This window comes from Rhipicephalus microplus, chromosome X, assembly GCF_043290135.1.
Source record: "Rhipicephalus microplus isolate Deutch F79 chromosome X, USDA_Rmic, whole genome shotgun sequence".
In the NCBI taxonomy this organism is placed as follows: domain Eukaryota; kingdom Metazoa; phylum Arthropoda; class Arachnida; order Ixodida; family Ixodidae; genus Rhipicephalus; species Rhipicephalus microplus.
The window spans coordinates 5,870,627-5,894,942 of NC_134710.1; the positions used below are offsets into that span (position 1 = coordinate 5,870,627).

Here is a 24,316-nt window from a genome sequence, read left to right on the forward strand (position 1 = left end):
GCTTTGCACAAACAAAATTGAAATTCCGAAAGGACCCGCCCCCCACTCCCCTTCCATATGTACGACCTAAGATTCACATACTGCATGGTGTTCAAAGAACATTGTCGCTGCTCTTTTCTGCGTACGCAGCAGAACACAATAAAGTAGGTTCATTTCTCAATTCAACAATTGACACAGAGAACTCACTCAAAAAAAAAAAAAAGTGCAGCCTGTTAATTGCCTGCGTACTTTTTTTCCCTGTTGCTTTATCCGTCGGGCAGTTACTATGACCATTCCAGCTTTTGCCAGCTGAAACATCCACCTTGGAGGAGGGCGGAGGTTCATCGCAGCAGCTTAATTCCCTCCCCATTAATCTGTATGGGGCAGATTAATGTTTGGGGTAGACTAAAGGTTGGTGCACACCAGCGACTAGCCGCGGTCGCGCGACCATTTGCGACTGGCGACCAAATTGCGAGCGACGTTCACACCGGCAAGGCTGCATGCGAGCGACCGGAAGTCGCAAACTCGGAGAGTCACGTACAGATCTCGTTATCAACGAGAACTTGGGCGACCGGCGACGATCAGCTGATCAGATACGGAGCCCGCTGAGCGCGATGCGTTTGTTTTTTATGGCTGTGTGTGTGTGCGTTCTCCCGGCAGCATCATAGACTTCGAGTCGAGTGATGAAGAAGAGGTTGTGGCGGTGCTGATGTGCTCAGCCAACGTGTCAGCGCTGGCAGCACGATAACGTTCAAAGCAAGCAAGGCGGTGGTGGGTGAGACCGTCCCTTCGCTCGCGAGAAGTGGCTGGCCACACAGGGCGTCTGCTTCCCGACTTGCTCTCGCACGACGAGGAGTATTTCCGAGAGTAAGTTTATGGTTGTTTTACATGCTTATAAGATAGTGCATAACATGTTATCTCGTTCTTTTTTTTGGTGGTTAGCTTCATGCGGATGCCGCCACGAACGTTCGACACTTTGCTCGAACTGCTGCGCCCCGCAATATCCAAGCAGGACACAAACCACCGGCCTACAATTTCGGCGCACGACTGCCTGGCCATGACCATTAGGTAAGAGCGTGTGGTTTGAAGATTAATATGCTGTGGCTTGTGGCTGCGCTTCGCTTGTAAGGAAGTTTCGCTTGGGCGGATAGAACGAATTGCATTTATGACGTATGCGGGCTCGATGGTGCAGTCGTTACTGCGGTCGGCAGTTTAGGCATAAATGAGGTGTTTGATTACGGCCGCATCGATCGCCTTTAGGTGGAGGCGAAATGCACTTAAGTTGCCGCGTTTGTTGCGCACGTACGTTAAGAATCTCGGGTGGTGAATAATTCAAAACCATCTGTTGTGGCTTATTGCGTAATCAGTACGTGGTTTCCGCTTGTAAAATCACAGAAAATGGGATTCTGTGCTACACAATGACATTACATTGTGGACGTGTCAGTTCCCGTTTTCTGTTATCCTGATGCACAGGTACTATATAGAGCGCAATTATGATGTTATAAAATAAGTGAAACACAATCCTCAGCTTTGCGAGTACAATTATGCACAAATTTTTAGGACAAATTGATGTGCTGTTCAAGGCACTCAAAGAGTATTCATGCCAAAAATATTTTTCAGCATCGAGGAGCGAGGAGGTTCAACCAACCACCCTTTATGTATCTGCATGCAGGACGGTGTGTGTTTGCACAAGTACACATGCGAAATTTCTCACAAACATGACCAGCGTTTAACCCCTGCACCTTGCTACAATTTTACGTATGTTCTGTTAAATTGACAGTGACACAATACACTGTGGACAGTAGCGCAGTGGCAATACATATTGTGGATGGTAGCACATTGTGTGAAAGCAATTTAAACAATAGACTTGAGTGATGTACGTTTTGCAAAATAGGTTCTCCTTGAATTTACAGCTTTTCAGAAATCCATGCTAAGCAAATTGCTACAGGTACGTTTAGGTTGCCCTTCTTCAACCTGAGTGATATGAGCACGTACGCTCTTCCATGAAAAGGTTGATGCATGCTTATGATTCGCCAAAATGTGTAGGCACAGAAATATTCACTGCATATACGACAGCTTGCGGAGTGCACAAGCAGTGCGACTGTTCGCGACCAGTCGCAAATGGTCGCTCGACCGCTCCTAGTTACCGGTGTGCACCAGCCCTAATTAGGTTTAACTGTACAGCACAATCGTTCTCTCAAAAGTGCACAATGGTTTTGTCCAAATGCGAGCAGTTGCTGACCTTGGCTGTCATGGAACTTGACATATCGAAATTTCTAAAGTTAGTCAGTAAATATGCATTCTATCAGAAGCTGTGATGATGCCGTAGAAAATAGACAGCAGAGGTAGCGCTCATTAATACATAAAAATGAGGAACACTTTGGCAATGTAGCGTCATGACTATGACACTGAAATGCAACTATGCGTGAGATTTTCAAGCTCAGCATGCTCCTTTTACAGTGTGTGTCTTCCATCATGGCTGCGCCGACAGAAATTTCACATGGCACTTATGCGTTTTAGGTATGCCAAGGAAGTGCGAGCTAAATTGGCGCAATACTTCGTCACACACGGTCAGGTGCCTTGGCAGGACAAAGTGGTAAACGGCACTTGAGGCGTACAAGGTGAAGGTGGGTTGTAAATGCATTTTATTGCTTACAGAACTTATGTACATAGCATCTTCTTAAGCTAAACAAACAAGAGAAAAATCACCCGTGACACAACAGATACATTACAGGGAAAACTGTCATGTCCAAATATAATCATGAAAACACAAAAATAAATAATTCATGTTAAAATATTTGAGTTATTGCACGGTTATCACTACAATTATCACAGAATTAAGTTGCCCTAAAGGGGTCATGACACCCAATTTTCAACCATAATGTGTGTTGTATGAGCTGATTCTTGTATGTTCACATACAAGCTGGCAAAATTCGAGCGATTTGGTCAAGCTGCTAATTTTTAATCGCATATTTTTATAAACGAGCTAGTCGCCTGGCAGTTGGGCAATACTGACGCACTCACTATCCATGACATCACGAACCGCTTGCTCGACAAGCTGCTGCACAGTGTGCAATCTGGCAGACGGTCGTGTTCCGTCATCAACTGCGCTTGCAATCAAATTTTTTCGCATTGTTGAACTCTCCACTAAACCTAAATGACTTCCAGGGGTCGAAACATGGCTACTGTGTCAGCAATGTAGCGCTGGTACCTGCAGCAAATAATTTCGGATGTCAAAATGGGTCCTGTGAATGTGCAATGCGTATACCATTTGCCATTGCTCCTTCGGCTTGTGACGTCTCTCATGCCATGACAAAATGGCGGTCACTTGTGGTAGGTTGAGTTTTAGGAGCCGAGCACTTCTACGGCATATTTTTGATTAAAATGATCTCTTAAGGCCCCTTTTCACACGTGTACTAGCACATTTTATTCTGTAGTTTTGTTTTTTGCTGACAACCGTCAATTGTTGAGTGACCAGTCATGACCCCTTTAAGTTGAGACTAGAAAAGTGAACACAAGATAAAAAAAGATGGGTGTCATTGACATTATATAAACACTTCAATTTGCTTCACTGCTCTGATGCAATTTTGCCTCTGCTTCATACAGCATAAGTTCTACTGCATGCATTACATCTTGTGCAATGTGCACTGGTAGCTCTCTGAGGCGTGCATCGGTACGTAGAGCGAAGAAACCAATGTTATCTTTCTTGATGACCCCCTTGTTCGCTCTGATGTGTTCAAGGTGCTCCATGCACGCTTGCGCCACAGCTTCATGGCTTGTGCCCTCTCCTGCATTGCTGCAAAGCAAGCGTGATCTGCGATTCATGCATATGAATGCTTTAAGGTTGCATTGTTACATCGTGAAGCACCATTTAGCAAAAAAAACTGTGAGAACGACAAGGTAGAAACAGAAGAAACAAGACAGAGCACTGACTGTCAACTAATGTTTGTGCTTTTCGGCACTAAGAAAGAAAAAAATATAGAGGAACTGAAGCAAATTAAATAGCACACTTAAAAGATAAATGTGTCAATAGGGCGTCTACCTCTCTGTGAGAAATAAATGGGCTTTTGATCTTTGAAACGGACACTGGTGTTTTGGGACAGGGTGCTGATGTTCTGATATTAACGCCTAAATATTACGGTAGTTACATGGGTTCTGTCTGCCTTAGTATAAATGTGCCCACAATAAAAACATCAGTTTAAAGTGAGTGCTCTATCCTGTTTCTTCTGTTTCTACCTTGTCGTTCTCACACTCTTTTTTGTTACTATGTCTGTGTATCAACTTGACCGAGCGTTAACCTTATAAAGTTTTGTATTTTGTAGCATGCGCAGGATTGTTCGAAAAAAACCTGCAAGTTTATCCTCTAAGAGTTAGCGGTATATCTCACCTAGCGCCCTCGCAGGTCCGTTGTCGTCTTGACGAGCGTGACCTGCAGTGAATTATACATATTGCTTAAATGTACAGAAAGAGATCCTTTTCGAAAAGTTGTGATTGTGATCGCTTGCCAGGAGTACCTAAAATAATTTTTTCGTTTACACACCGTTTTGATGGTGGCTGCTCTCTTGAGATGGTTGCTGAAGCATCACTGCAGAAGAAGGCAGTATTATTATACAACTTATAAAGTGTTACAATTGCATGCAGCAGAATCTGGTGTGAAAACATTAGGCACATTTTCCAAATGTGCTAGAACATGAAGAAGGTTACAAAACATGTTTTTAGATTTAATAGATTGGCTATCTATGCATACCCTTCATTTGTCATTACTTAGGTGGATTCATAAAGGTTTTACTCATTGCTGCAGGTGTCGACACCAGTCTCCTCAGCCGTATCAGGGGTACGTTCCGGTTCCGCTGCATGGCTTGGCCGAGGCAGTAATCTGCAGTGATGAAAACTTCTCTCTTCGTATTTGATGATACCACTAGTACATAAACAGTTTTAGGCGTTCTTCGGGAGTTAAAATGCCATTATGATTTCACTCAACACGAGGTTTATTTTACACTTGCGTTACCTCTTGATTGAGCACTGCTGTATGGAAGGTGTGCATACAGAAGTTTAATGTGCCTATTATGTTAATAAAATGCTATGTAGGTTGTGCATCTAAATGAGAACAAGAGATATTGTCACGGAGATGAAGTAAAGGTAGAGGAAGAACTCAAGCAGCTGATAAGCACGCGAGGGTGTTAATCGGCCATTGTGAATCTTGCCTGTGGGTTTTCCCCTGTAAACGCATTTTGTACAAAAGTCTCTAACCCCGTAACAATATCTCACTGGCTATGTGAATCAAATTTATACAGTCAATCCTAAATGGCTGTGCAAACGATGTGTCTGATGAAACTGTGCCTGCTGTCATTATGTTTCTTGAACACATGCTGCATACGACTTTTGCAACATCATTTTACTGCTAGGAATGAGTGAATGCTTCACATTATTCAGCTCACTTGTATTGCAATCAGCACTGGGCACTTGTTCATAACGAATTGACATGAATGTGTTGCCAGTCTATGTAGATAATGCATTAGTTTGCTTAATTGCGGCCTGTCGCTGATGAATACTTTGCTTTTTCAGAAATATTTGACGTTGTACAATAACCACATTCACACAGAAACAATGCCTGTGCCCTCATGTATTCCTGTGTGCTTTTGTTCAGTGTTGAGTGCTGAATGTATTTAAAAAAATGCAGTGGTTTGGGCAAGCTAACGACCTGAACACCGCCTTTCAAGCACGCTTGTATTTTTCATAATTTCGCAAAGTACAATCACCTTGTAATAAAAAATAATGTTTCTAGGTTCAAGTCCATGCGTGTACAGCTTCAAGTGCATGCACATGGTACTGAAAATTTTTGTGCATGCTCACCTCTCGTTAGCCTCTTCTGCTGTGATGTGGCTGCTGCAAGAGAACATGCAATATGTGATTCTGTCAGTGCTATTGTTTGCATTTTTAGAGCATTTTCACTGTTTTGCTACAATATAAGTACTTATGCTGCATTCTTGTAATGAATATGTGCAATGCTTGTCTATGAACAGCCTCATGACACATGCAATAAGCGATCTCTTTAGATTTTTAGATTTTGTATTAAGCCTTCCTTCTTTTGGTAAATGAGAGCCGAGAATGACACAGAAAGTACACTCAATATTCTGTTTTGTGAAGCTGTTCACGTGTTACTTGTACGGTATGCTATACTTTTTGTGTTGTGCTGATGCATTGTGCTATGCTAACCAAAACATTTCATTTTCTGTTCAATGGAGGGTAAGCAATATTCATTACCTTTGGTCAATGGCACTCATGTTGCACAGTACCCTGAAAGAATGATGCACAGAGTTATTCTTCGTAGCTGTTGCCACAATTACTCGACATCAAAACAGCCCATTGCCACCATGTTCATGATCACATGCATGCCCACTGTGAATTACCTCTTGGGACTTCTATGTTTATGTGCCGTGTACTTATGTGTATTGATATGTGTGTATTTATGTGTATGTATAACAGTCATGTGAATTAAATCAACTTTTTTTTTTGTTTAGTACTCAATAGTCAGCTAATATTGAACTTAAGCCACAGGCTCAGATTCTCCTTCCATTAATTCAAGCATGGCCTCAAAATGGGGCCATTTTATTGTTGGAATGTCGGCTGCTCCGGCTCCACTTCTTTGTCTTTCACGTATGTCTTGTTGTTTGCTTTTGAAGATATCATGCAGGTTCTTAAATCGTTTCTCAACAAGGACACCTGAAAACAAAACCCTTGCTGTAAGAATGTATTGTGCATACTGTATTGCTGATAAATTTTCTACTTTATTTCAGCACAATTGTGAGTGGTCTTTATTTTCTTTGCCCAGATCATTTCGGCTGCAGCACCCTAGAAATCTGAATATTGGGAATCAAAATGAATCGCATGCCATCTAAACTTAAGTATTGGTATGGGCTTAAACATTGCAAAATCTCTGCCCATGATTGAGGGAACCTGCAGCCGAGGGTTCCAGAAATGCCGCCCACCTAGTGTTTTCGACCGTCCACCTACATGTGCACGACATCACAGCTGATGCAATGATTAGTTGCGCAAAGAGTTATGTACACTGTTTCTTGAAGGTAAGCATGTCTGCCAAGCTATTGTAACAAAGAGGCTGTTTATACTGTCGGCAATTGAAGTTCACTTGCAAAAAGTCTATTTCATGAACTAGCACATGATGTCTTTATCACCTTCAGAGTGAAACTTTCTAAGCATTACTGCATTGTGCAAAACTTTACAGGTGAGTATATACCATTGGTATCAGCCAAGCGAAACTGTCGTGTACAGCGGGAGCGATTGTTGTCAAACAAAAGCAAACATGTTAAATAACTTGAAAAGAAGGATGAAACTAACTAGAGTAAGATGACAATTTTTGAGAGAAAGAAATGCAACAAACATAGTATATGACTCAAAGTGTAACATAGAGAGAGCGAGAGGAAGGAAATTATAAGAAAATAAAGGGACCAAAACATGAAAACATACCCACACATAGAAGCAGACATGAAAAATTGACTTTAAAATATAGGAACAAAGAAAAACAAAAACGAAGCACAGTTGGAAGCGGAGAGATATAACCTCTGGGAATAAAGGAATAATCGAAATATAAAGGCACCAGTAGACAAAAACACAGGAGAGGAAAGCAACAGTTGTGAAGAAATGAGGATTAGATATGGGCCACATTACAGAGGAATAAATTCCCCCATCTGTGCTTTCCTTCAGTGTTCGCCCAGCCCCTAGAACACTACCATATCTTTTTTTTTTTTTTACGATTGCATGTCATTTGGCATCAACAGCATGTCTGACTCCCAAATCCGGACATTTGAGAGTGCTGCTAAACATGTTTTGTATGTCTTAATTACATGCTCCTCTATGGAGTGCCCAAAATGCGCTCAAAGCAGAAGCTACTTTGCATTCTTTTTTTAAAACAGCACAACTGCAATGCATAGGCAGAATTAAAGCGTAACACCCTCCCCCCTCCCTCACCGCGCACTAGATATTATGCATTGCAAATGCCGCACGTTCACAAAAGCACACATTCCCTTGGCCAGACGATGACGTACAAACACAGCAAGGAGCATGCGCTTGGTGAGTTGGCAACTGCGAGCAGTATTTTGAACGTTTGAGCTTTATTATCAGCTATACAATGTTCTGTCATGTCGATTTCGATGTTAAACTCGGAAAGTCGCGAGAACAAACGTGCACACAACTGCGCTCGCATACATCACAGTCAATACATCTCATGCAAACTAAAACCTTGCAGTACAAATACCAATATTTTCATTGTTCATTCATTGGCAACGCCAGCCATGCAGTACACACCTGTTCTTGCTTATATAGCTACTGAAACAAAAAATCTTGGTACTTACTCGACATGCCGAACATGCTTCCGATCTCTACCCAAGCCCGGTCCTTCTTTGTCCGATCTTTAAAAAAAGGGTGCCGCTTGTCATACAGATATGGGTACATTTTAATCGCGTCGATGAGGAGCTCGGCCGAGCACTTAAAGCTGGCCGTGGTGGCATTCGCCTGATGCGAGGAAAAATCCGCGGAGGAACGTACGTGTCGTTCGTACCTCACGGCAGTAGGCAAGCGCAACGAGAAAAAAAAAATAACATACGAAGGGGCCGGATGTAAACAAAGGCTGACGTCACTTCTGGTCTTCGCTGATTGGTTCAACTGTTTTGCGACTGCAGTCGCGCGACCAAAAAATCGGTCAGGAAGCGACTGGCCAAAACAGTCGCTTTGCGACCGTTTGCGACCGTTCGCGACTGCTTGCGACCAGTCGCAAATGGTCGCGCGACCGCAGCTAGTCGCCGGTGTGCACCAGCCTTTAGCGCCTTCCCCCCCCACCCCTCTTGATGAGGGCGGATCCCCCTTTCCACCTGCATACAAATGATACGCTGATTTTCAAGGAACTTAGTCGTAGCTGCTTTCTGCGTGCGTAGAGAACACAATAAAGTGGGTATGTTTACCAGTTAATTAACAACAATTGGTACAGACAGCTCTAAAAAAAGTGCGTATGCGTGGAATAAAATGTGTGATTGTGGCATTGGTCTTCTTCCGAATGTCTGAATTGAAAACAAGCTTGACGCAAGGCAAGCTTTGTTGCTGTACGCTAGGTCTGAAACGAAATAAGTTCATTAAAAGACATTGCACGGTGGTACGGCCGTGTGCTCTTCTAGCTGTTCTTTGTTCTTAAAAATTTGTAGTCAAGGCTAGCAAATTATCTAATAGAACATCTGTGTGTGGCTGCGAACCGCCGGCGACCATGACTAAAAAGCCCGTAATGGTGAGCCTAGCGGTCACTACACGCAAGTATTTCAGCTGACTGAAAAAGTATTTACTTTATTCATTACTCCTATTTCTTGCATGCATGGTGTTATTACTCGCTCGCCCGAGTGATTCAGGTTGTTTCCGTTTTTTTTTCTCCTTTCATGTTATCAGTTTTGGCGCACGCACAGCTGCCACATTAGCGTATTCGAACTCTAGCACCAGAACATGACCGCGTTGATGCCGTTTAAGCCATCAGTTTTTGCATTCCCTTGCTGCCCCAGGCACCAACAGTGTGACACAACTCTTAACGATGGGTGAGCTTCATTTCACACCTCATTAATAAAGTTAAGCATACTTCAAATGCCCTGCATGCAAATATATACAACGCAAAAACTACCGCACGTAGCAGACGCTCCTCGCTTTTCGCGCACTTCCGAGCACGTTGCTTCCGAGCGCGGAAAGCCCAGGATGGATGGATGGATGGATGGATGGATGGATGGATGGATGGATGGATGGATGGATGGATGGATGGATGAATGAATGAATGAATGGATGGATGGATGGATGGATGGATGGATGGACGGACGGACGGACGGACGGACGGATGGATGGATGGATGGATGGATGGATGGATGGATGGATGGATGGATGTATGGATGCACTCTAAAAAATATCGAGTAAAAAGGGTGTCTTTTTGTCCCACAACAATAATTGTCATCATGCTTGCGTGTGCTTCCTTTCTTGAAAACTCGGCGCTGGCCACTTTCCTATCGAGAATGCAATGTAACCCTGATAATGGGCATGTCGATCGTTACCGGAATGTACCGGGCACAGGGTGATAGCGCAAGGATGAAACGCAATATAGATGACGATTATTGTTGTGGGACAAAAAGACACCCTTTTTACTCGCTCTTTTTTTAGAGTGTGGATGGATGGATGGATGGATGGATGGATGGATGGATGGATGGATGGATGGATGGATGGATGGATGGATGGATGGATGCACTCTAAAAAAATATCGACTAAAAAGGGTGTCTTTTTGTCCCACAACAATAATCGTCATCATGCTTGCGTGCGCTTCCTTTCTTGAAAACTCGGCGCTGGCCACTTTCCTATCGAGAATGCAATGTAACCCTGATAATGGGCATGTCGATCGTTACCGGAATGTACCGGGCACGGGGTGATAGCGCAAGGATGAAACGCAATATAGATGACGATTATTGTTGGATTATTGTTGTGGGACAAAAAGACACCCTTTTTACTCGCTCTTTTTTTAGAGTGTGGATGGATGGATGGATGGATGGATGGATGGATGGATGGATGGATGGATGGATGGATGGATGGATGGATGGATGGATGGATGGATGGATGGATCCGACTGTGCCCTTTATATATCAGGTGGTGGCTCACGCCACCTAGCCATAAAGTTAAGTACTATCTCTGTGTGTTTAAGGATTGAATTTCACTCGCACCTCGATTGTAGCCACCAATTAGTTAGCCTCCTTCTGGTTATTTCAACCCGTCTAAAGTCTATTTTATCTTCATTGTCTCAAAACCCCAATGCTTTGAAAAGTTCGGCGCCATTATCTTCGACTCTAGGGTGGAGCCCTTTACAGAACATTATCAAATGTTCAGCCGTTTCCTCCTCCTCTCCACACGCACTACATACCGTGTCGGTGCCTTCGTATTTTGCTCGGTACATCTTGGTCCGCAATACTACCATTCTAGCCTCGAAGAGCAGAGAACTACCCTGAGAATCATCGTAGATCTTTTCCCTTGCAATTTCCTGCTTAAAAGTTCGGTAGGTCTCCAGTGATGATTTCATAAACATTCCAATCTTCCACATGTCACTCTTTCTTTTCTTCACCTTCTTCTTAACCGGTGTTTCCTTTTTGCTTGGTATTATGCTGTTGTCTAAATACTTACTTGGCAATTTTCGACTTCGTTTCCTCCATTTAGTATCGACATTGTTTAAAAACTTTCCTAGCCCAACGCACCTCTCCCATTTATCTCAATCGCTCCTCAAGTTCCATCTTGCTGCTAGCTTCCCTGCACTCAAACGATGTCCATCCCATGTCTCCCTGTACCTCCTGACTTGGGGTATTCCCGTGTGCTTCCAAAGCAAGTCTACCTATGCCACGTTGTTTAATTTTCAATCTTGCTTGAACTTCTGATTTCATGAACAAGACCCCATTGCTGAACGTCAAATCCGGGACCATGACACCTTTACAAATTACTCTCACAACGACATACCTACTGTAGTTCCACATTGTCCTATTTTTCATTACAGCTGCATTCCTGGTGCTTTTAGTCATTACGTATCTTTCGCGCTCCCTTTGACAAAGCCCCGTCATTTATCCATACCCGAAAGCCCCGTCAAAGCCCCGTCATTTTCCATTTATCCACTATTTCTAGCGTGACTTCCTATATCATCTGCTCCCTGCCTTCATTATCATTAAATATCATGATTGCCGATTTTTTTCCTACTGAACTTCAAATTTAACCTATCTCCCTCATTACCACAGATGTCTATCAATCCCTGCAGATCTTACTTGTTGTCGGCTATTATTACTACATCATCTGCATACATCAATGCTGGTAATGATTGTTCAATGTGTTTCCCTTGCTTGGCAAAAGAGAGGCTGAATCCGAGTCGACTCCCCTCTAATTTGGCTTCTAGTCCCTGAAAATACACCATAAATAACAAAGGTGACAACGGACATTCCTGTCGAAGCCCGCGTTGTATCTTTATAGGTTCAGATACCTGTTCCCATTATATAACTACCTTGTTACTTTTATAGCTAACATTAAGAAGATTACTTATTCCATCTTCCACATCTAGTGTGTCCAGTATTCCCCACAAGTCTTCTTGAATCACACTATCGTAAGCTCCCTTGATATCTAGAAATGCCAGCCACGGGGACATGTGTTCTTTTCCGCTATTTGAATACACTGCATCAATGAAAACAGATTGTTCTCCAACCTCCTCCGTTTACGGAACCCATTTTGTAGTTCTTCCAGCACCGCCTCCTTCTACGGCCATGTCTGTAGTCTTTCCTTTACTATCTGCAGCACCAGTCTGTAAACTACTGATGTCACCGTTATAGGGCGGAGTTGTTCACATCGGCTTTGTCCCTCTTTCCTTCATAGATCACGCTCATCCTTAGTTTCCACTTATTGGGGGTTTCACCATCCATAATTGCTTTGCTCGGTGCTTGTTTTAATGTTTGCTTAGAGTTTGGTCCTAGTCTCTTTATTAGCATAATTGGGATGCTGTCAGGGCCTGTTGATATGCCATTAGAAACCCTTTCTCTGCCCTTTCCCACTCTTGTTGTTCCAGTGGAGCCACTGTGCTATTTGTTCCATGCTGATCTGGTACGGTACATGTAGCGATTTCATGGTGTTTACATTTTTCTGTTATCATTGTTTTTATATATTTCATTGCCTCACCCCCCTCTAGTCTAATCCCTTGAGCGGTTGCTATAAACCTCTGTTTCTTGCTTCTCTTGTTACTCAGAGAATTGAGATGGTTCCGAAATTTGGCAGCTGTCTTTCCATCTTTTTTTATTACTTCCACCATCAATCGGGCCCCCTTTCTTCTAATCTTTTCACTGATCAGATTAGACGCTTTCTTTCTGCAGCTCAAAAAGTTTTCCCAATTTTTTTTTTTCACACCATCTTCCCGTTCACTTCTCTGTTTAGCATACCTGTGTTCCCTGGAGGCTTCCTCACGTCTTACTGTGACTTTCTTACTTCCTCATCCCACCAGCTCTTGGATTTGTGTCTCCTTTTCCCGGTTGATTTGATTGGTACCTTAGCAAGCTCTAACTCACACAACCAAGTTAGATTTGTGTACGTCCAGTCTGTTTCAGTATCCTCGGTGATTATTTTCTCCGTCTCTTCAGTTGATATTTCTATTAGCCTTTATGAATAAATATTACCGTGTGGTTGCTCATAATGCCTTTTTTTCATTTTCATTTCTCTTCCAAAACTCATCTTGATATGTTTGTGTTCACTGCATAAGCTTCAGGACCCATATTCATCTATGTTAATCACCCTTGGCCGATCATACATACGATCATATAGCGCCAGCAACAAACAGCGCCGCGTCGGGGTGCATAGAATTCGGTTTCTCCGTCGCCGCTTGGGAAGGCGCCCGTTCACGACACTATAACGATACTATGGTTACAGTGTACTAGAAGGGGGCAGTGGAGTGACCGAGGCGGCCGCGCCGTCTCTCGGCTGAATCTGCGGCAGGTGACAGTAGCGGCGGCGCTGTAGTTCCATGGTACTGAAGATCTCAGGAGCGTCTGCATTGGCAGCACGTGCGCGAAAGCGTGTAATTGCTCGTTTTTAGCGCGTTTGATGCGTTTCTGAGCCTTCACAAGTGTATGCACACCTGCTACGCGCCATGGTGAACGAATAAATACGAAGGCATGCCAAAATTGCGTCAAAACATTCACTGTTTCAAAAACCTACCGACCAAAAAAAAAAAAAAAGAACACGTTAAGTCGTAATTTGAGCGGATACGCCTAGCTTTTTACTCAAGCAGCCCTTTAAGCTACGCGACATCATTAGTGGCTACTAGCGAACTACAACGAGAGGAGAGTATCAATAATGCGAATAAATCATACGCTCGCTATGTCGGCAATGTCTACGATATCCAGAGCACTGTTCCTCATATGAGCCCACATGCGCTCGATCGTTTCATGAGAAACCCGAGTATAACTAATGTTGTCACAGCATTTATATCGGCGACGACTCAGTTTTGTCATGTCAGTGTTGCGGAAGAAAATAAATAATGTTTTCTGAAAAGCTCGTATTGTTTAAACCGCGTGCTTTCGCGCTTAGTCTGCTTCCTTTATGTAAGCTTCAAGTGCTTATAATACCGAAGGGCCGATCTGAAGGAAAACGTGTACCTAACAGTCATAAATTATACGCAAACGGGGTTATCTCAAACATAATAACAAGTACCAATTGTATATACAGACCGCCTGGTTATCTGCGTAACTTCAGTGTAACCAGTTCTCATTTCGTATTCACAGCTTAAATTGTGCTGCTTTCCAAGTATTCTATTGGCGTATGGCCATTGTAAGCCCAGCAAATTCATGACAATGTTTTGTAATATAAGTGTAGTTCTTTTATTAAGTGTCAAAGCTGTAGGCAGGTGGTGGTGCATTCTGTCTTGAGAAATTTAACTTGCATATATATGTACACAGTAAACACACACACACACACACACACACACACACACACACACATATATATATATATATATATATATATATATATATATATATATATATATATATATATATATATATATATATATATATATATATATATATCCGCAAGTATACGAACATAAGTCACACATCACGCCCCACTGACAATATCCATACGGCCGCTATTTTTACGCGGTGCGTTTTTCGTCCGACTGCGTTGGGCTTGAAGTAGTTTTGAGACCTCATACTGTCGAAAAGGTGGCATTTACAGTGCGCATTTGTACAGAGACACGCTAAACGGTTCGGCGCAAAGCTACCGAAAATTTTTTTAGGAGGAGGGGGGGGAGGTGTGCAGCAGAATGACTAACTTTGGCAATGGGGGTCGCTGTAAATGCGACTGAATATTTTGGTATACCATAAAAAGTTAAATTACGAAAGTATATAGTGGTGTTGGGGGTTCACATTCCTTTCCTCTCCCCTATCTACTTACGGCCTCCTGGTTCTGCGTGCGTTTGACACGGTATTTTTTTTATCTCACAGGTTTCTGAGCGCATCTAACTTCCAATTAATCCGCTCACTTATTCTGAATATTGTAGACGCCTAACCAACAAAAAGAAAACAGATAGGACAGAAGAAATCAGAATAAGACGCACTCTTTCTGTTTCTTTTGTGTCTTATTTCTTCTAGCAGTGGTTCGTCGTCCATTAATTATAAGTATTACTTTTACTGCAAGTCAGCGGACTCCGAAAACACGTTTTTGTATAATAGTGTTTACGTGTAGATAGGACCATTATTATGATGTAGTGCAACTCACTTGTGTTATGCTCCAAATAATCATGATCTTTTACATCTCTGAAGCCATGTTTTCTTTAATCAACGCATTACCAGCTGTTTTAGACGATGCGCTCCTACCGATGTTCACAATACAAAAGTAATTTGAAGCACATTTAACTTCAGGTAACGTGCGTAATAATGCAAAGGCTATAAAGCATGACTGTGCCGATCATATTTTTTGTCATCGTTTTCATACCTGCAGTAACCAATTTAACGGTTTAACCGCAACAAAATAAATAATTTTCGATCTCTCACAAGGGTTTTATGGAGCTCGTATTCAGTAGGTTGGCGTGTCATACTTCAAGGGTTACGACATCATGTGTTAGACGTTAATGATGAGCAGGTACCAAGAAATATGCATCAAAAAAGCGCGCCGGAGGAGCCGAAGCGCATAGCCGTTCCTGCGCGCGGAGGGTGGCTCTTTCAGTACTACTCGACTGCAGCGCCGCGACTTGGCAACACGGAAGGGAACGGGCGGCGAGGCGTGGTCTCGCCACTCAACACTTCAAGTACACTCTGCCAGGGCGGCGTCCACTTTAAAAAAGCCGGGCGGGCACCCCGAGCTCGAGAGTAGTTGCTTTCCAAAAAAAAAAGATAAAAAGCAACAAACCTCACATTCTGTAAAAAGAATTTTCCTCGCCGTCCTTCTTTTTTCTTTCTTTCACCTCGCGCATGCGCAGACACTACAGAGACCTCAGATTCGATGTTTAAGTGTGTGAGGGGGATGTTTTGTTTGGAGCAGACGGCCATGCCCTGGCAATGGGCCCACCGTTCGGCGCCAGGCGCCAAACAGACGCGGCCTGCCTCCCGGCGTACAAGGTACAAGCCAGGGAGACCCGACAAACGGACTACCCTTCGGCGAAGCAACTTCGGTCGCGACGCACAAAGTAAACGTACCCTGGCAAGGTGGGCTGCCGCAGCGCGTTGGGTGCGCTGCGGTAGCTGCTACATGTTATCTGGTTCAAGAGAATTTTATTTCCGGATGTATCTTACATAGCTTATGCGCACACAGAAAAATGGACAATGACGATCAATGCGTATGTACAATGTTAGCTGTTATATACAGCGAAAAGAACTTATTTGTGTATGCAGTTATGTATAATGCAAAAATTGTATAACAAAGACAGGACATTCCCGACCATAACCATCTATTGCTGACACTCTAAACTAGCTCATAAAATTCACGTCTGATTGACTGAAGGAATGAAGACGTCAATATCTACAAATACGCTTGTAAAGCCGGTTATGTGACAGAATGTTGTCGAACAAAATTTATTGGAAGTAAATTGTGACACTAGTCTTTAGCAAAAACCAGAGATAGTTTGGTCAGAAAATGTAAACTTTTATTTTAGAACACACATAATACTTACCTTAAGCATGCCTTGAAGAATTCCACTAGCACTTTTTTGAAACAAGCCTTTGTGTTCTCACAGAATCCATCTAACTTTAATCAGGGGAAGCTTTTGCCCCGCTTGCTCTGTGAAGATCACCTAAGTACTACCAGAGTCCTACTCAGGACTACTCAGGAAGACGTGTTGAGTTGTTTATCCCCAGGAAAGCCTGTTGCTTCATAGCGCGTGCGTTGTGGAGGAGGAGGAATAAACTCTCTTATAAAAAACCAGCAGGTTTAGGTGGCCGGGCCTAGGCCTCCCGCGAGGAGACGTCAAGGGCTTGCCTCGACGCCAGTGTACTAGAAGGGGGCAGTCGAGTGAACGAGGAGGCCGCGCCGTATCTCGGCTGATTCTCCGGCGGCGCTGTAGTTCCATGGTACTGAAGATCTCAGGAGCGTCTGCATTGGGAGCGCCTGCGTGAAAGCGTGTAAGTGCTCGTTTTTAGCGCGTTTGATGCGTTTCTGAGCCTTCACAAGTGTATGCACACCTGCTACGCGCCATGGTGAACGAATAAATACGCAGGCATGCCGAAATTGCGTCAAAACATTCACTGTTTCAAAAACCTACCGATCAAAAAACAAAAGGGGAACACGTTAAGTCGTAATTTGAGCGGATACGCCTAGCTTCTTACTCAAGCAGCCCTTTGAGCTACACGACATCATTAGTGGCTACTAGCGAACTACAAAGAGAGGAGAAGTATCAATATTGTCACAGACACAGGTACGCAGGCACAAAATAGGGCGTTTATTTTCGTAACCGAAGGGCCAGAAACGCGAACACCAGAGCACGCGCACACAGAACTACTTCGTTGTCCTCCTCAGAGGCTGGCTACTATAGTTGCAAGCCTACCTTGCGTCAAGTCCCCCCTTTCAAGAGCGACCGTCCCGGTCGATTGACTGAGATGCTACAGGTGGCCATGAAAAATAAAATGATCACGTCAACGAAAAAAAAAATAAGCCCACGCTGCTGTGGATAATGAGGAAAAGTTCGAAGTGTTCATAACTCGCTGGCGTGGTACGGTTTCATCCGTACTACATGGACTACTTCTGGACGTGGACTTCTTCGGTTTAAACTGGTGTCGGAGCGTTGGGGAACTACCTCGTTATTCACGTCACTGAGGCAGCGCACAACTTCGTAAGGGCGTAGCGTCGCAATACCTTCTGAAAGCCCACGATGTCGAACTGGGGTCCACAGCCATACATAGTCACCTGGTTGATAGTGGACGTTCCTTCGGCCTTGGTTGTAACGGCGAGCGTCGATATCTTGCTGCGCGCGAATACGGTTCCGTGCAAGCTGGCGGGCTCCCTCGGCTTTCTCGATGAAGTCGTCAACGCTGTCATTTCCGCTGTTGTCCTGGTCTACGGGGAGCATAGCGTCTAACGGTGTTGTGACGCGACGGCCATAAACAAGCTCGAATGGTGTTAGGTCTGTGGTCTCTTGCACACCGGTGTTATAAGCGAACCTGACGTACGGCAAAATTTCATCCCACGTTTTGTGCTTTAGATCAACATACATAGATAGCATGTCGGCCAGTGTTCTGTTTAACCTCTCCGTCAAGCCGTTCGTTGGGGGATGATAAGCTGTTGTTTTCCGGTGGTTGGTGTGCGTCAGCTTGGTCACTTGTTGCAATAACTCTCCCGTAAATGCTGCTCCGCGATCGGTTATGAGAACAGTTGGTGCACCATGACGCAAAACAATGTCGTGGACAAAGAATCTGGCGACTTCAACTGCAGTTCCCTTAGGCACAGCTTTGGTTTCTGCATAGCGAGTCAGATAGTCGGTTGCGACGATTATCCACTTATTTTCTGAGGATGACGTAGGAAAGGGACCAAGAAGATCCATTCCAACTTGCTGAAATGGTGTTCGAGGTGGATCTAACGGTTGGAGGAAACCGGCGGGCTTTGCGGGTGGAACTTTACGCCTCTGACAGTCACGGAAGGTGTGGACATGTGCCATCTTGCCGATAATGCTGAAAACACGATAGTCCCTCCCCCCCTCCCCACCCAGAGACACCCGCCAACAGCGGTAATACCCTGTCACACAGCCACCACTAAACTCCGTTGAACACCGTCAACGTAAATCTCCCCTAGGTGGTTCGGCGGAGAAGGAGTTGTGGCAGTGCACACGGCAATGAAAAGTTTGTAACAGTTGGCGCGAGGGAGCTCAGCTGGCGCTGTTTGATTTTCGGAAAAGTATTCTAATTTCATCTCTATTGATTTTTTTGTGAATCCTCGTTATGGGGTTTTTACAAAAAAAAAAACACTATTAAGGAGACAAGAGGCTAACCATAAAAATATTTTCAAATAAAAACGAATTCGCTAATTGTAGCGATGCTGCTCGTGACGCTGGCCACATTGTGCTTTTAGTTGTTTTGTTGCGCGGTGTTTTGTTGCCTGTGTTCATGCCCATGTGCGAAAGTTCTTGTGCTTCCTTGCCTCGTGAGCGCACATTTTGTTCTTCAGCCATGAGTGACACAGCGACGACCACAACCACACGCATGGACGAAATATTTTTCAATGGCGCCGGCTGGCCCGGCTCGCGAGGCACCACGTGCGAGGGACGGAGTGTAGAGCATCGGTGTTGAGAGTAAGTGAACTCTGGCGGGCGTAAATATATGTAAAAAAACACGCGGTGTAAATGAGTACTACAACGAAAGAACGTTTAAGATTGCCAAAATGTATTATTCTTTCACTGCGGCCACTTAGTGCTCGAAATTTTTCTCTGACCTCTGGACCGCTCGGGACGAGAGTACCTCGTTTCGCTGCGAAGGGAGATCGTTGAACGTCCTTTGCGAAACGCTCTGTTTACCTTCGTTTGCGTAAGGGTGGCCGTGTGACACGGACCGCATCTTCGTTGTCGTAAGGACGAGGGAGTTAAACGGTCTTCGCGGGTGCCCGTGTGACTGGGGGAAAACAATGTCGTGGACAAAGAATCTGGCGACTTCAACTGCAGTTCCCTTAGGCACAGCTTTGGTTTCTGCATAGCGAGTCAGATAGTCGGTTGCGACGATTATCCACTTATTTTCTGAGGATGACGTAGGAAAGGGACCAAGAAGATCCATTCCAACTTGCTGAAATGGTGTTCGAGGTGGATCTAAGGGTTGGAGGAAACCGGCGGGCTTTGCGGGTGGAACTTTACGCCTCTGACAGTCACGGCAGGTGCGGACATGCGCCATCTTGCCGATAATGCTGAAAACACGATAGTCCCTCCCCCCCCTCCCCACCCAGAGACATCCGCTAACAGTGGTAAGTGGCAGATATAAATAGCTTACTGTTTGAGTGTTGAAGGAGGTACCCCTCGGTGGCGCATCAATAAAAAAAAAAAAAACTCCTCGGTGGCGCAGTGGTTAACGCCTCGCATTCGCGACGCGAAGGCCCGACGTTCGATTCCGCGCGCCTTAGTCAGCATTTTTTTCTTTTTTCTTGCGTTTTAATATATACAGATACGTATACATATACGGTGCACGACATCGACGCCAGCGGCGAAATCCAGCCGGCAGTGTCCATATAACTGCTCTCGCATTAAAATAAACTTGTGAAAGTATTGCTTCTGGAAGCCGCCTGAGGCAGCGAAGTCCAGGTAACCACGATCACGATGGCGCCTCCCCGATTCCCGAAGAAAACGAAAGCGCCGAACTAAAGCCACGCTCACTCTGTTTGGGCGTCGAAAAAAAAAACTACGATAATGCGCTACCATACAGGCTCCTGTGTCCAGCGGTTCACGCTTGAGCAGCTCATGTTTGTGAAGCGCAACACATAGGTAGACGGCACTTGTCTTATCGCACTTTTTTTTAGAGCCAATCGTTCAAGGAGCCGTCCAGTCACAATTCGAGTTTTAAATGTAAGCGGACAACTTATCATTTAGCTTTTATATTTTGTTGCAAAATTCATCATCATCAGTCTTACTACGTCCACTGCAGGACAAAGGCCTCTCCCATGTTCCGCCAGTTAACCCGGTCCTGTGCTTGCTGCTGCCAATTTATACCTGCAAACTTCTTAACCTCATCTGCCCACCTAACCTTCTGTCTCCCCCTAACCCACTTTCCTTCTCTGGGAATCCAGTTAGTTACCCTTAACGACCAGCGGTTATCCTGTCTACGCGCTACATGCCCGGCCCATGTCCATTTCTTCTTCTTGATTTCAGCTATGATATCCTTAACCCCCGTTTGTTCCCTAATCCACTCTGCTCTTTTCTTGTCTCTTAAGGTTACACCTACCATTTTTCTTTCCATTGCTCGCTGCGTCGTCCTCAATTTAAGCTGAACCCTCTTTGTAAGTCTCCAGGTTTCTGCTTCGTAGCTAAGTACCGGCAAGAACAGCTGTTATATACCTTTCTCTTGAGGGATAGTGGCAATCTACCAGTCATAATTTGAGAGTGCTTGCCAAATGTTCTCCACCCTATTCTTATTCTTCTAGTTACTTCAATCTTGTGGTTCGGCTCCGCGGTTATTACCTGCCCTAAGTAGACATAGTCTTTTACAACTTGAAGTGCACTATTACCTATCTCGAAGCGCTGCTCTTTTCCGAGGTTGTTGTACATTACTTTCGTTTTCTGCAGATTCATTTTAAGATTTACCTTTCTGCTTTCCTTGTCTAACTCCGTAATCATGAGTTGCAATTCGTCCCCTGAGTTACTCAGCAATGCAATGTCATCGGCGAAGCGCAGGTTACTAAGGTACTCTCCATTAAATCTTATCCCTAACTGTTCACATTTTAGGCTTCTGAAAACCTTCTGTAAGCATGCGGTAAATAGCATTGGGGAGATTGTGTCCCCCTGCCTTACACCCTTCTTGATTGGTATTCTGTTGCTTTCTTTATGAAACACCATGGTAGCAGTTGATCGCCTGTAGATTTCTTCCAGGATGTTTATATACACTTCATCGACGCCCTGATTCCGCAGTGTCTGCATGACGGCTGATATTTCTACTGAATCAAACGCCTTCTCATAATCTATGAAGGCTATGTATAGTGGTTGGTTATATTCTGAGCATTTTTCTATTACCTGGTTGATAGTATGAATGCGGTCGATTGTTGAGTAGCCTGTTCGAAATCCTGCTTGTTCCTTTGGTAGATTGAATTCTAATGTTCTGTTTACTCTGTTAGCAATTACTTTTGTAAATAGCTTGTATACTACAGAGAGCTAGCTAATCGGCCTGTAATTCTTCAAGTCCTTGTCATCTCCTTTCAGATGAAACCAAAATAATTTTTTAGCACCTTGTAATGCTTCAGCACTTTTTATGACGTAAACCTAGTGACCAAAGATCTAGTGACCCATTGCCGAATGTGTTCGTAAAATCAGGCGTTCGGGACATTAAGCTCAGGAGAGCAGACGTTCCTGAATATTGAGATGAGAACCGGTCGTCCCGCACCTCCAGTGCTCCCAGGTGAGATCATTTCATTATTATTGGTATCTTTTTTTTGTAACTTCGCTTGGTTCCCACCACTCAATACATATCTGTGATCGCATCGTTAAGCAAAGAGGACATTGGCGAGTATTTTTCTGCACTTTTAATAGCTACTACTCTAATATCATGCTCAAATTAGTCATGTAGTTCTGAGTACATGCCGTCGAAGGCCACAACGCTTTCTCTAGGTCCACCTTTAGTTAGCCAAAGCCAAGGGTAGGCGGCATGTAAAAGTGTGAACAATCTTCCATTTTGTAAAAAAAGAAACCGTGGCATACGTTAACGTACAAATAAATCTATTATCTCAACAGATACTGAAGGGAGGAATAAATTATCCTCGCACCTTGGTTCTCATTGATACCCCACACGAAAGGAGCGAATACTCTATGCACGGCCTGATCATCATTTCACGGGCAGTTTAAAACCTGATAAACATAAATAACCTTTGCGACAAAAGACATTGCATACCTGCGCACAGGTGGAGGCAAAGTTCTCCTCACCTCATCCATGCTTGCGAGGCGCCACTGACATGCGTGAGCACTGACGAGCAGTGGTGCTTCGTATTGGATGCAAACGCACAAGGTACCCGAGCGGTGGTGCACTGTTCCATCTATACCAGCAGATCTAGTGTGTTTTGTAATCCATTAACCCAATTTTGGTTTTCTTCATATTCACGACCACTCGAGACGCAGTGGGAAACTGCTTAGTCTTCTTGAACACTACTTTTGTCAACATGAAAATGTGCTGTGTGATCTGTTTAAAATTAACAAATTTAAGCTTAAACAATTAAAATATCACTATTCTTTCAATCATGCTGACCATGCAAATACTATATGTAGCGGGAGAACTGCTTGATCCTATGGGAATGAGAAGGGTGGTTTTACTGCATGAGATGTGCCACCAAACTACTAGCCCTCGACCTCGGTAACGTGCTTACGTGCTCTTGCAGTTCTTAATGCATCTAATGACACTACGGTGTCGTTTATTCTTATCTCAATAAAACTGTCACGATGCATTTCCTACATTGAGGAATTGAAAGGTCCTGCTCTGGGAATGGGCCAATTTTTTCATTCCGAGGAATTAAAAGAAATGGCAGTGTTGCAAATCCTAATTCCCCGGGATGAAATTGGAATGGAATGGAGGCATCCATTCCGTCATACTGGTGGGTTGAGATGCATAAAAGAGAGCAGAAACGATTCACTTGAAGTGTTTAGAGCTTGCACAAAGAAGGTGTGCCTTATAAAGTTATATGTGAAAAAGACAATGGGCAGAAATCTAATGTCCTAAAAGTGTAATCTGCTCGAGATCAAAGATCCTTTCTTCTTTATAACAAGATTCGGATTCTGTAAGAGCTATTAGCTTGTGTGAAGACCTGTACTGATTACTGTGGTGCAGTGAAGTTTTGTACTGAAGCAGCATTGTAGTAGAGTTGTTTACAATAGCTGTGGTTTTACTTACAATGAACTTTTACATGTGAAGCAGGCATTTTGAGCGCAAGCCTGCCTGCCTACCTATCAGGATGCGCTTGTGATAACCCCTTCAACTTGGTGTAAACAAGAATTAATAGGGGAGGGTAAGATGGTTTGACAAATATGACTTGCTGGTCATGACATGAATAACAAACATTTTAATCGCATACGTCGTCAAACCCTTTCCGCCAAACGTGTGGCCACAGGTATGCGAATATATGATTGAGAGCTTATATCTACGCTGAAATGACGAGAACAGACATCGGTAATTTTACCGCATGCGCATTAAGAAAAAGCTGACAACAGCAGTGCTGACCTGACGAATGCAAAGAATAAATGTCAGGGTCCCAGCAAGCATTGAACTACAGCAGAACCGAACCACAGAGCCATGCCAGGTCTCAGTACAACTTTTTAAATATACCTTATTGTTCGTGAAACCTTATTGTTCGTGTGGTTGTAGTGCTGGCTGTCAAATTCTATAAACATTACTTATGTATTCCTACGATACACCCGTCACGCCGGGTTAACGTCAATTGTAGTTAGATGCCATCAGCTAAAGTTTATTCATGTAGCAGTGCCCAGAGCTAGCATCCTCGCGAGCATCAGCGATTCATATGAGCTTACCACTTCTGGTGTTGCTAATATCCATGTTGCTGTTGGCATCATTACGCAAATGTACACTATTTGTTATATAAAACATATGCAGCTGTTTAATGTATGTCTGTGCATGCACTTGTA

General features: G+C 43.9%; 1 protein-coding gene and 1 long non-coding RNA gene across 2 annotated transcripts; one reads left to right on the forward strand and one right to left on the reverse strand.

Annotated features, from left to right (window-relative positions):
- The first annotated feature begins 479 nt into the window (after nt 1-479).
- Nucleotides 480-6,781, forward strand: LOC142777393 (uncharacterized). Its single transcript, XR_012888069.1, has 4 exons — nt 480-846; nt 922-1,047; nt 2,500-2,606; nt 4,781-6,781. It is a non-coding gene; the product is annotated as an uncharacterized LOC142777393 (long non-coding RNA).
- On the reverse strand, nt 2,607-8,754 carry LOC142777392 (uncharacterized). The gene is made up of 7 exons (XM_075881741.1): nt 8,349-8,754; nt 6,244-6,276; nt 5,833-5,865; nt 4,769-4,855; nt 4,520-4,564; nt 4,367-4,408; nt 2,607-3,775 (listed from the first exon to the last, which is right to left on the reverse strand). Exons 2-7 carry the CDS (start codon nt 6,261-6,263, stop codon nt 3,538-3,540), a joined length of 465 nt encoding a protein of 154 aa, XP_075737856.1. The 5' UTR covers nt 6,264-6,276; nt 8,349-8,754; the 3' UTR covers nt 2,607-3,537.
- Between the last annotated feature and the right edge of the window lie 15,562 nt (nt 8,755-24,316).

Bases quoted from the DNA above. Each gene is read 5' to 3' on its own strand.
- LOC142777392 (XM_075881741.1), bottom strand. From the start codon at position 6,263: ATGAGTGCCATTGACCAAAG. The intron at 4,565-4,768 runs GTAAAACCTTTA...CTTCTTCTGCAG, and splicing joins GTCGACACCTGCAGCAATGA to TGATGCTTCAGCAACCATCT. The intron at 4,409-4,519 runs GTGTGTAAACGA...AATTCACTGCAG, and splicing joins GAGCAGCCACCATCAAAACG to GTCACGCTCGTCAAGACGAC.